The following is a 12,731-nucleotide window of genomic DNA, read 5'->3' as shown; positions in this document are numbered from 1 at the left end:
AGCGGATGCAGTTTGATGAATTCTGTTGCGGATCATTAATCGAGGTTGGATCCGAGTCGAACGTTCTCAAATTCGGATAGGCTGGAAACCAGCAATTAGGGGTGTGTGGAAAGCAGAGGAGCTCCCAATGTGAGTGAGCAAAGAGAGACAGAAAGTGAGAGAGAGTTTAGTGTGGAGGTGGAGGTAGGAGGAGCAGCAATATGAGCACAGAAACAATCTGTAGCTGTATAGATCCCCCTCTTTCATTTCATCATGGCAGCTCAAATCTCAAAGAAGAGAAAGGTTTGTGAGAACCACTAGATGTTGATGGATGGATGGATGAATTTTAGAATCGAATTTTGACAGCAAAAATCCAACATTTTCACTACAAGTTGGATACGCCACTACGACAGTTCATCTTGACATTCATCAACATCGTCCAATGTCCAGTAACTGACATGCTAATTTCTTCTTTCTTTATCCACACTTACTCTTTCAACAACAACTTTAGTTCGTAAGTTGTCATTCCAACAGAGCATGTCGTTTTCAACATAAGAGCAAAGTCTGATGAAAGAACGTTACATTATAGGTCGCAGACGGTGTTTTCTACGCTGAACTTAACGAATTCTTCACTCGTGAACTTGCTGAAGATGGTTATGCTGGTGTTGAGGTCCGTGTCACTCCTGCTCGTACCGAGTAAGTGTACATGTTGATAGAGATATACGAATGACAGCAATGTTAATCAATGCAAACTGAATAGAATCATCATCCGTGCCACTCACACCCAAAATGTGCTTGGTGAGAAGGGCCGTCGCATCCGTGAATTGACCACTCTTGTTCAAAAGCGTTTCAAGTTCCCCGAGAACGCTGTTGAGCTTTATGCTGAGCGTGTCCAAAACCGTGGTCTCTGTGCCATTGCTCAATGTGAGTCTGTCAAGTTCAAGCTCCTTAACGGTTTGGCTGTTCGTCGTGCCTGTTATGGTGTTGTTCGTTTTGTCATGGAATCCGGTGCCAAGGGTTGTGAAGTCGTTGTCTCTGGTAAGGTCCGTGCTGCTCGTGCCAAGGCCATGAAGTTTGCTGATGGTTTCATGATTCACTCTGGTAACCCTGCTCGTGAATTCATCACCACTGCTGTCCGTCACGTTGATTTGCGTCAAGGTGTTTTGGGTATCAAGGTCAAGATCATGTTGGATAACGATCCTACTGGTCGTAACGGTCCCAAGCAATGTCTTCCCGATATTGTCACTATCCTTGAACCCAAGGATGAAGCTGCCATCACTGAGCCCTCTGCTCAAGATTTCAGACCTGCTCCCGCTGCTGCCCCTGCCGCTGCTGAAGCTGCTGTTGAAGGCAACTAATTTTCTGTTGCCAAAAAAAAAAAGCTTTGAATAAATCACGAAACAATGTATTTTATGGTTAAAGCTTCAGTTTGCATGTGTATGAGGATATATATTGGAGGATTCAGGATAATGCGGAAGATACGGAAGAGCTATTGACTCGCCTAGAGTTTCAATGTTGATTGCTTTATGGACAAGATGGTTGATTGGAGAAAAGATGCTTTATAATGTGAGCAATACATATTCACAAAGGATTTAGGGATTGGCAATGTTGGTGAAGGTGAAAATTCAGTATAGCAAGGCATCTGCTAACAGTACATTGGTTGTGAGTAGCAGTTACGATAGTTGTGACAACAGCAGATTCATCCAACCACTGTATACAAGTTACTTGATTTCGCTACGTTCTATCAAGGCTCTGTCTTGTGGGGCTCGGGTTGATCTAAGGCATTCGGACGAAGGATTTTAAGCAGTTGAACCTATCACATATGTAATTATGTAAAACAAAACTCCCCAAAAAACAAAAGAAAACTGCCAGACTAGGCTACATCACCTTTCGATTTGCAATCTCTTGTGATTAGCTTCACAAGCGCTGGTTGTCTCCATGACACGGGCCATACTGCCTTGCCAGCCAGCCGCAGCCAAACCCAGTTCAAATGCCAACTCATTCATCTACTCCAGATTGGACAAATTCCAATTAAAATCGACTTCAAACATTTTTTTTTTTGCAGAATTCGACTCTATAAATCGTCATGATCTTCTCATATGTCCTTAAGCTTTCTCAGGGAGCTTTTTCAGGCGCATCTAATGGTGCTGATTATAGCAGATGTATTAGTGTACTGACCGAGTAATGCTCGAAAATATGAAATAACGATTGTAGCCAAAATGTCAAGATTTTGCATATCGAGATCTCTCAAAAGCGGTCTCAGGGGTTGCTTTGAATCGAGAGCAACATTTTGATGTAACATAAAGGCTCTTTCGCGTAACCATCACTACCCCTAAGGTGAAAATTACGCCACTGCTTAAATCACATCTACAACCTTATAACCACCAGCGTTCCACTACCCATCCTCATGGCTACCACCACTGACCTCTCTTGGGTCACGGTCCTCTCTCGAGGCCTCTCCAAGAAGGTCATCAATGCTCCACAACAGCGAGCTAAAGATGACCATTTTAAACTAATTCCTGAAGTTATGTTCGAACACGAAGATCTGAAGGCCGAGGTGCTCACTCGTAAAGCTACTGCCATCCTGCAGCAAGCTTTGACACCGGGATCGGTTTTGTTTACCTTTCCAAACAAACTTTTTGTGCATCGTACAACAGCGTATCGCCTCATTCAGGAACAAATAGCTGCTAATGTCCAGTTTCGCCCCCTTAGTCTGTATCACCAGAAGTCAACTGGAGATCTCTTGGTGGAAGCTAAATTTGACTCCCCTGAGGATGCCAAACGAGCCATCAACAACGGCATCACTCATGGCGATGTGGTATACAAAGCTACTGCTGTCAAGGACAACAGCGAGGGCAAACTCACCCATGTGCAGATGACTATTGTCCGCATGCCAAACATGACCACTTTTCTGGAGGACTTGCAACGCTCGCTGAAATACTATGGTAAGCTATACCAAATCAAGAAGTACACTGTTGATGGCTTCTTTGAGGGTCATGTCAGCTTCCTGATCGACACTTCGGTCAAGTACACTGACGCGGAAGGTCACTCCTACGACGTACAGCCTTTGAGTCGCATGCTTTACCTTTCCGCCTGGGATGTCTATGTGCCAGCGACATACAGAGGAGCACCACCAGTTTGCCATTTCTGCCGTCAGAGTGGACACATTCGCGCTGCTTGTCCTATCCTAGCTAAACGCAAATGTTTCAAATGTCACAAGTTGGGACACACTGTTAAGTTCTGTCGAGAGGAAGAGAAGCCTTTTGACGAAGCAATCGCTGAATATGAGTCGAGCCAAAGGGATCACACTGATTCCTACTCAGTCACTCCAATTGATAAAGTTAACGAAAAAGAGAAGGGCCACAGAGCATCCCCCGCGATCAATGATATTCTCGCGCAGCAACTGCCATCTCAGCCCACCACCACAGACAAGCTAGCCGGCAAAACGACCGAGCTCACAAGTAGCCAGATCAGTACCTTGTTTTCCGCAAATGACAGCCAAACCTGGGACCAGTCTCCGGATGTGATGGAGGTCGATCCCCAGACCCTCCAGCGTTCTCCCAACGGTAGCGATGCTTCTAAGCATGCTCCGTTAGCTTCGTCCTTCCATATGCATTTGGATCCCAAGTTATCTGCTGACAATGTCTCCTCTCCCAATGATTTCCAGACTGATGTGCCCTCTCTCCGCCGTCATTCTATGAGCTCGACGTCTATGTCGCAGCCTCAAGTGTATCATGTCGCCCATAGGGCATAATGATACAACAATCATTGCGCATAGGTACCCTTAATGCCCGGAGCATCTTTAAGGGTTCCTCAAAATCTATACAGAAGGAATTCACTTCCTTTCTGCGCTCCAAAACCCTCCAGCTAGATATTCTCTGTCTGCAGGAGGTCTCTCATTACCGTCAGCAGGCCCACCTCACTGATGATAATGTGCGTGCTTTCTCTTTTATGTTTCCTCGGTCTTCCTTTGTCGTCTCGAAGCATTGTGCAATAGTGTGTCTGAAGCAAGGCTTGGAGCTCGCGGATGCCACCATCTCTCGTGACGAACGCTGCATCACCGCCACTATTAAGGACGCTAATCACACCATATGCCAGATAGCTAATGTGTACATGCCCGTGCACAGAGCCCATCGCTATGCTTTCCTGGAGGAGCTGATGACCATGCCCTTCTGGTCTGATATGCTTGACTCCCAGTGGATCTTGCTTGGGGATTTCAATATCCATTTACATGATGCGGTCGAAGCTCGTCTCCCTAGAGTCCAACCTTTTGTTGAATGGCTGAACACTCATTTTTTCAACTGTTTTCCAAAAGGCACAATGACTCTCCCTAAAGCTGGCACCACCATTGACTATGTCTTTGCTCCTCCTCCTATGGCGACTCGTATCATCAACACTCAGACTCACCACATTCCACCTGAGTGGACCGATCACAGCCTCCTCACAATCGATCTGGTCACCTCTGGCGTCAAGTTGGGTCCTGGCAGCTGGCGTTTGAATCCGTACTTGCTTGAGAACCGTGAATTTCAAGCCCTTTTGGATAAAACCGTGGATATGTTTTTGGCGTCTGACTATTATACGACAGATGTGGCTGATATGGGTGTCTCTGGTCAGGAGAAGTGGGAATCTCTCAAGTCGATCATCAAGTACTGTGCCAAACAGTTCACCAAAGGCCAGAAGGCTCGCTTCAAAGCTCGAGTCTCCCACCTCCAACGTGAACGGGAACAGCTACTTGGGACCCCGGAGGAGTCGGCAAGGATCAAAAGACTGGAGCAACTGATTGAGCAACGGATTCAAGATGACACTCGTCAAGCTATGCTGCGTTCGGCTACTCGTTGGCTGGAAATGGGAGAGCAAAACAACAAATACTTTTTCAATGTGATCAAGGATCGTGAGGCGCAACAAACCATCCAGTCCCTGAAAAAGGCTGGCACTGGAGAGAAGCTGACAGACATGGGCGACATTCTCCAAGAAGCTCGTACTTTCTATCAGGATCTCTACACACCTGAAGACATTGATTTGGCTGCCGTCAACTCTCTCTTTGACAATATCCCTGCTGATGCGAAGCTACAAGAAGCTGAGGCAGACCGGCTGATTGAACCACCCTCTACAGACTCTGTCTTGCTGTTACTGGACCATGCACCCAAGAACAAGTCTCCTGGTTTGGATGGCCTTCCGTTTGAGGTGTATCGCTATTTGGCGGCGAATTTCCCTGCTGTTCTGCTTCTCTTGCAGCAAGTGCTGACTGATGCGCTGCGTGGTGTCTTCCCTGACTCTTGGAAAGAAACGAGGATGGTACTGCTGTTCAAGAAGGGCGATCCAGAGCTCCTCAAGAACTGGCGACCTCTCTCGATGATCAATAGCGATGCTAAGCTGTTCACCAAGATGTTAGCCAACCGGTTCAAACGTGTCCTCTCCCGATTGATTACGCCGTACCAAACAGGCTTTATGCCTCACCGGCTCATCTCGGACAATGCGTGGTTGAACCAGACGCTGATGACCAACCTCCGTGATGCAGCTCCTCAGGATCCCAATGTCGCCGTACTCTTGGATCAAGAGAAAGCCTATGATCGGGTCAATCCGACATATCTGGCGATGGTCCTTCGTCAGTTTGGCTTCCCGGCATCGTTGGTATCCAGTGTGTCAAGTCTGTTCTTTGGTACTCGTATCTCCTTGTCAATCAATGGGTGGTTGGGCGCCCCCATCGATCAACAACGTGGTTTACGACAGGGTGATCCGTTGTCCCCTTTGCTGTTCAACCTGGCTTTCGAGCCGTTCCTTAGAACCATCTTGGCCTGCCCTTCTCTTCAAGGCGTCTCAATGTCTACCGCTGTCCGTGCTCCTCTCGCAGGGCGTATCTCTCGTGCCTCCTCTCTCGTGCCGGTCCAAGGCGACCATGATCTCCTACGCGCTCCGGCGACCCCTCCACGGGTGAAGCTGTTGAGCTATGCCGATGATCTGGAAGTCTTCCTGACTTCTACGGCGGAATGGCCTGTGCTGCTGTCTCTTTTGTCGCTCTATGGCAAAGCGTCCAACGCCAAGGTCAATTTGGAGAAAACCGTGCTGTTGTCGCTGTCAGGCGAGGCTCATGCTGATTGGAAGCGAGTGACGGAAACGTCTAACATTGAGTGGTACGACAGCTCGTCAGTTGGCTCTGTGAGGTATCTAGGTTACCCTCTGTATCATACAGAGGAGCAGTTGCAGCATTTCCTGAATTCCATTACCGTGAAGATTCAACGTCATTGCAATCTGCTCACCAAGCGGCAGCTATCCATTCGTGGAAAGGGTTTAGTGGCGAATTCCCTTCTGCTGTCTCGCTTGTGGCATCTCCTGCGTGTGGTTGTGGTTCCTGACAAGTGGCTGGAGGAGATACAGCGCGTGGTACGCCAGTACATCGTCTCGTTTTGGCCTACTGTGGCTTGGGATTCTCTCTGCCTTCCTAGGAAGCATGGAGGTATTGGTCTGGTTGACATCAAGAAGCAACATCTCGCCTTGCATCTCATATATGTCAAGCGTCTGCTTCGTCCCAGATCCCCAGCGGATTTCCTCACTCCCTGGCTGATGTATACATTCCATGTATACTCAGGTCATGCTACTGTGCTGCCTTTGCTGCTATACCCACGTACCTGCTGGCCGCGTGTGCGGAAATGCCCTCACTTGGAGCATCTGGCTCGTCTACTCACTCGTTTGCCTCCCTTGACTCTCACTCCTGAGTGGCCGTCTTGGTGGCTCCTAGATCTGCCCTGGTTACAAGTATGCTCCCTGTCTCCCACAGCGACTTTGCCTTTGACTAGGAACAGTGACAAACTGCCACCTCATGCCTTGATTGCCAGCCTCTTGAGCGTGCTCCCCAACTCCCACATCTTGGTTTGCGTGCGTCCCCGTGATACTGCTGCATTGCAACATCTGTTCAATGCCTTGTGCCCCATCGAGGGTCCTCCTGTTTGGGTTGTCCCTGCTCCTCTCAGGTCCGTCATGGCCTTCACCGCTCCAGAGCGAACCGCACTGCTGGAGAGTTCCACTACCCCCTCTCCACCCACGGCTAGCTTTTCGCATTGGTTCATCACCACTGGCCCTCGCTCAAAAGCTACAGTGGACAAGATCACTCTCGGGGCGTTACGCCGTTCCTGGCATCCGTCATTTGACATGTTGCGTCGCCCAGCCCATCCTCCTGGCTATCGCCCACCACATCTCCTGCTTCCTCCTCACCTCTGGCGTGATTTCTGGTCTCTCTGTCTCCCGCCCAAGGCATTTACACCGTGGTGGCGTTTGCTGCATGGACATCTCTCGGTGCAGGTTCGCCTGCACTCCATGAACCGTGTGAAGTATCCTTCCCCACTGTGTAAGATGTGTCATGAAGCAACTGAAGATGAATACCATATGGTCATTGGCTGCAGTATGAAGTCCCTCTTCTGGTATGAGTTTGTCTCTCACCTTGGTCTTGCTGATCTGTTCCCTACGGACGAGGCCATCTGGATTGGGTTGACCACCCTTCACGGCCAGGACAACAATCCTCTGGACATTTCCATTTTGGAACTTCTCGGCGCTGCCTTCTCATCTATCTGGCAACATCATTGGGGCTGCACAATTGATGGTAAATCTTGGATCACTCGGGCTGTTTTCTCCTCTTTTCTGGAAGATCATTCCAAGTTAATTTCTTCTTTCTTAGACATGTAAGACCCTTATGGCACCTTACTGTCTATAATATAAATAAAAAACACATTTAAATACAAAAAAAAAAAAAAAAAAATTTTGATGTAACATATACCATAGTAGAAGTCTTGGTTTTTGGGCTCAAAAATGCGATCGTCTAATTTTTGAAGAAAACCATGAGGTATATCCCTCATGATTTTCGGCCATGTTTTTCAGATCTTCAAAAAGTTGAGCAAAAGTGTCAGCAAGTGAGTGCTAGTCGAGAGCAATCGTTTGGTGCTACTCTGGCAGTCCAAAACGACTTCCAACACGATAAATTGTGGTTCAAATGTGCTCAATGCTGGCTGTGTTTTGCCTATTATTGAATAGTTGAGGGCAATGCGAGTATCCTGTCTGCCAAAAGTAGAATTGATCCCGTTGATTCAGATGTACAGCATCATAGAGAGTCAAATTTACAGTTACAAGGCTTGTATAAAGGCTTCTCGCACATGAGTGGAAAGTTTATTTCAGTACACAGGCTTCTTTCGACTGCCATGCTCCAAGTTAGTTGGCATTCATGTGCTTTGACAACTGTATTGCCCAGCAATAGCTGGCTCAGTTCGTTTCAAACGTCTAATTAAACTAACCTCCTATAGGCGAATGAAAAGCAAACTCTAAATTAAGACCTTATCTTTTCTTTTTTTTCATCTCTTTTTTTCTTGTTTTTTGGCCCAGGAAGACATTGATCAACAAGATGAAGTTACTATCACCTTCTTCATATTTTTGTTTGACTCTAGTGCTGATTGGAATTATAAGAGCTATTCAATTGTTTTATTCTTCCACAAGAGACTTGAGAATTGCCAACAAGGATGATAATTGGTATCAGCAGCCACCAAGTACAGTACCTGCCGAGTTACAGCACGCAGCATATAGAAACGCAACAGGAAGAATGGCTGACCAACCTGATCAGATATTCTACTTTATCCAAGTATCAGACTTGCACATTTCACAGTTTCAGCCTCAAGGACATACCATCCATTTCTTGCACTTTTTACAATCTGCTTTACCTGCAATAAAGTAAGTCTCTTCTTACTGGACCCAATGATGCTCAACTACTAAACACTAGGCATTAGCCCTGAATTCGTCGTTGTCACTGGGGATTTGACTGATGCCAAAGATAAATCTAGAACTGTATCAGCACAATACCCTCAGGAATGGCAGGTGTACAAGTCTGCAGTTGAGCAAGGTGCCAACGGTACAGCCTGGTATGATATGCGTGGAAATCATGATTGCTTTGATTTGGTTTCATGGCAAGCAGAAAACAATCTCTACAAAGACCATGGAAAAAGTGCTAAAGAATTGGATGACGGTAAAGGTGTCTACAGCTGGCAAGTGTCAAAGACATTTGGTAACTACCAATTTGTCGCTGTAGATTCATGGTAAGATGGCAATGTTTTCATGGATGCAGTCTAGCTAATTATAAGCTCGTAGTCCTCGAAAGGGTCCATCTCGCCCGTTCAACTTTTTCGGCTATCTCACCACCAACACCATGAATCGCCTGGTATCCAAAATCATGCCGTCCACATTTAATCATACATTTTTGGTATTATTATCTCGAATACAGACAGCGAATTTAGCTCTGACGGGATCATTGAACTAGTTTTCGCATTACCCTACAACAACCATGTTCCCCGGTGTATCGTCAGAAGGATATACGTTTAGAGATTTAGCAGACCATTTCAGCATCTACTTTTGTGGCCATCTGCATAAGCTGGCTGCTGGACTAGGAGAAGTGCTCAAGACGTACAGAAGAGGATCTGATTCTTTGGAGCTGGAAGTAGCAGACATGAAAGACCACGGCGCCTACCGTATTGTCGCAGTAGATCATGATTTAATTTCTTTTGTGGATGTCGAATTGCCGATCGCTCAGATTCCACCTGTAACCAATATTGTGCCATTGACAGAGGACAACAAAATAATCTGGCCTGAAAAGATTCATACTGCACCAGTTGTTTTAATCACAAATCCCAAGGACTCTCGCTATACATTGCCTACCAAAGAGCCTCTTCACGAATCGCGACTCAGTACGCATATCCGTCTATTGATCTTTTCAGAATTTGCACCGGGAAGCCTCAAGATTCGCACATTTGTAGACGACAAGCACCATGCTTACCCAGCAAAGTTCGTTGGTTCCATTGACCGAGACAACAACATGCCATTGTGGGCCATCTTATGGGATCCCATCGACTTTGACGATTTCGAAACACACCGTTTGCGCATTGAAGTGACAGCACCCGATCAGCAAGTAGGCGTTCATGAAGTGCCCTTTCGAATGGACAACATGAGGGTCAAGATTCAGGGCGGTGCTGGTGAATGGATCATCTGGGCTCGTATTTCTTCTTTGGTTCGATTCCTGTCTATATTCGCTGTGATCGCCATGCTGATCACCATTACTGTGCCCAAAATCTACAATGACTACGAAAAGAGCCAACAGAGAGATGCTAGACACAACCTTCGCAACAAAACCTTGCTTTCCATCCATGAAATCAATGTTGGTATCAATCGTGGCATTTATGCTGGTATCCAAAAGCACATATTCGTATGGGTGCACCGCATTTTACAGTTCCCCGAGGAGCAGCCTTACGTTTGGTCATTATGCTTTGTTTGTCTTTTGGGCCTATTGACATTGCCATGGTTCCGAGCAGCATTCATTCCTTCTGGTAAGGATGAAGGTGAGAGAATGGGGTTCTTTTATCTCTGGGGCTTGCTATTCGAAAAGCATCAGTGGGTGCCTCTGGATACGTGGCTGTATGTTATCTTTCAATTGACATTCAATGTTGGTATTTTCATCTTGTACTTCATCTGGAAGTCTACCAGCGCTTATCAATTAACATGCAAAGGCAATGGGCAGCAACATCCCACTCGTCTTGTATGTGAGCGAGTATGGTTTCAGGTGCTCGTCTTGATGTACTGGCTGTGGCGTGTCCAGGGACTCTGGGATTTGGCCACGTTTTACGGAGGTGTTTATCCTACTTTAGTGTTTAATTTGCTCGTCTGGTGGCTAATTGGTGTTGCAGCTGTTCTTGTTATGGGTAAAAAAGGTCTCTATGAATCCATCAAAAACAGGCATCAAACATCTGAGCCCGTGGGTGTCCCATTGGAGATTTGCCCCAGCTGTGTTGATGCTGTTGGTGGCGTTGTGCATGATGAGGAGCCTATCAGAGATCATTTCTTTGTCAGTACTGCTGGCCATGACGAGGAACAAGTTCAGCAAGAATCCAGAGGACTCTTATTTGATAGTGATGGTAGTAGTAGCGATAGTTCGAATTCATCGAGAGCATTTAGGAGAAATATTTCCAACAACAAGAGGGATTAGAGGAGGAAAACTTCTGTTTCTTCTTTCTTTTGGTTTTTTAATGTAAGGAAAACCTGTATCAACACACACACACACACACACACACACACACACACACACACAAGCGACGGTTGTTGTTTGAAAATACCTCCCTAGATGATACAAGATGAAATAAAATAGGAGAAGAGCTAGTTATAAAAACAGCCGATTTTATGAAAAATTGCCCTTTTCCACCATATAGTGCTTGATCCATGACACACACAAAGCTGATTTTTCGGGATGAACCTATCCATCAATCATCGAGCAAAACAGTACAATGGCTTGGTTTGGATCGGTTTGAGCCAGAACGAGCTCTTACATCTCATTTCGTATCATCGAAATCCTTGTTCTTGATTAGGTTGCCACTGGCTTTGTACAGTCTTGTTGTCATGTGGGTTGATGTCATTTATACAGCAAAAACTGGTGGATTCAGGCACTTTTTTGCTTATTTTACTGACTTGACATTTATCGGAATGCATGCTTATCTGATGGTAAGTGCCTTTTAGGGATGCATACAATCGGTACATTGACATGTGTGTATGTGTTATATAGACTACCCTGTATCATCATGCAAAGTATCTATGGCCACATCAATCCTTTAAAAGGCCTTCCTCTTTTTTGGATCAAAGCTCGGTGCTGAACTACGCCTACGTGTATTTGTATCACACGGTCATTGTTTACAAGTAAGTAATTAGTGTTGCATATAGTAGAGACTGCAGATCAAATATGCTGACCTTGGAGAAAACAGTGTACAAACTCCCGTTGTGTTTTGGTTATTACTGGCAAAAGAAAAGCTGTTTGAGGGTAAATAACACCACGTTGTATTAACCTCTATATACATACTCTCAACAAACTATCCAATAGCCCATTTATCGCCCATTGATTTCTGGATGAGCATTTCATTGCATGCGGTTACCTTGTTCATAGTGATAGTGGAGGTCATTTTTAATCGGATGATTATCAGCATCAATATGGTATTACTAGTGTTTGGTACAGTGTTGCTATACATGTGTCTCGTATTCATCATATTCGCAGTGTAAGTGGCCCGTAGAACAAGAGAAATCATGCATTGACTTGTCATTTATAAAGGGAGCATTGGTGGGTATACTCTTTTCTCGACTGGAGTGTAGGTCCAAGCGCCATCATATGGTATGTCGCCATTTCTGTATTTATCGTAATATGTTTCTTTCTTCAAGTGGGAATACATAAATCAAGAGATCAGATTGCCAAGCGATTTGTAAACAAGTACCGCAGCCTTCAGTCAACTAAAGGTGGCCATGACGAAAAGAAGAAGGTTCCTAGCGAGATCATTCAAACATCCAACTTTGAGCCATTGGCCAGTACCATTGGAGCAAGTTCGCAAATCACATTTGGTGAAACTTCAACTACTGAGATATCAAATCTTTCTTCTGTTTACTATTAAATTATATCTTTTTTGCTTTCGTAACTAGAGGCCGAAACAAGCCATTGACATGCCAATCGTAGTTTTCTACATGTTTCGGTCCGTTCGGCCCCCTTAAAGTGAAGTTTAACTGTTCTTGTAATCAAACAAACGTACTTTGAATGTTCACCCGCCGCTGGTTTATTAATAAAGCATGATCGCATTGATCTGTTTGCTGCCAACGCCTTTATGTAGACTATATATGCAAGCTTTGAATTGACTATACTTATAAATTAGATATGGGCTCATAGCCACTCTTTATGGATTTGTCCTTTTTCCGCAAAG

The 12,731-nt window shown here is 45.6% G+C and overlaps 4 protein-coding genes across 4 annotated transcripts; all 4 read left to right on the top strand.

The window, feature by feature from the left end:
* Nucleotides 1-252: 252 nt before the first annotated feature.
* Nucleotides 253-1,337, top strand: gap1_2 (RasGAP protein; the record flags this gene model as incomplete). Its single annotated transcript, XM_064820981.1, has 3 exons — nucleotides 253-282; nucleotides 569-675; nucleotides 740-1,337. The coding sequence occupies 3 exons, from the start codon at nucleotides 253-255 to the stop codon at nucleotides 1,335-1,337; spliced, it is 735 nt and encodes a 244-aa protein (XP_064684901.1).
* Nucleotides 1,338-2,386: 1,049 nt separating this feature from the next.
* On the top strand, nucleotides 2,387-3,733 carry RRP46 (exosome non-catalytic core subunit rrp46; the record flags this gene model as incomplete). The annotated part of the gene is made up of 1 exon (XM_064820980.1): nucleotides 2,387-3,733. The coding sequence occupies one exon, from the start codon at nucleotides 2,387-2,389 to the stop codon at nucleotides 3,731-3,733; it is 1,347 nt and encodes a 448-aa protein (XP_064684900.1).
* Nucleotides 3,734-3,930: 197 nt separating this feature from the next.
* Nucleotides 3,931-7,656, top strand: ATC70_001585 (uncharacterized protein; the record flags this gene model as incomplete). Its single annotated transcript, XM_064820979.1, has 1 exon — nucleotides 3,931-7,656. The coding sequence occupies one exon, from the start codon at nucleotides 3,931-3,933 to the stop codon at nucleotides 7,654-7,656; it is 3,726 nt and encodes a 1,241-aa protein (XP_064684899.1).
* Nucleotides 7,657-8,365: 709 nt separating this feature from the next.
* Nucleotides 8,366-10,987, top strand: ATC70_001584 (uncharacterized protein; the record flags this gene model as incomplete). Its single annotated transcript, XM_064820978.1, has 4 exons — nucleotides 8,366-8,688; nucleotides 8,745-9,050; nucleotides 9,103-9,214; nucleotides 9,272-10,987. 4 exons carry the CDS (start codon nucleotides 8,366-8,368, stop codon nucleotides 10,985-10,987), a joined length of 2,457 nt encoding a protein of 818 aa, XP_064684898.1.
* Nucleotides 10,988-12,731: the final 1,744 nt, after the last annotated feature.

This window comes from Mucor velutinosus (genome assembly GCF_035048745.1).
Source record: "Mucor velutinosus strain NIH1002 chromosome Unknown tig00000041, whole genome shotgun sequence".
Taxonomy (NCBI): Eukaryota; Fungi; Mucoromycota; class Mucoromycetes; order Mucorales; family Mucoraceae; genus Mucor; species Mucor velutinosus.
The sequence above is the reverse complement of the archived record's forward strand: the minus strand, read 5'-3'. Positions and strand labels throughout refer to the sequence as shown.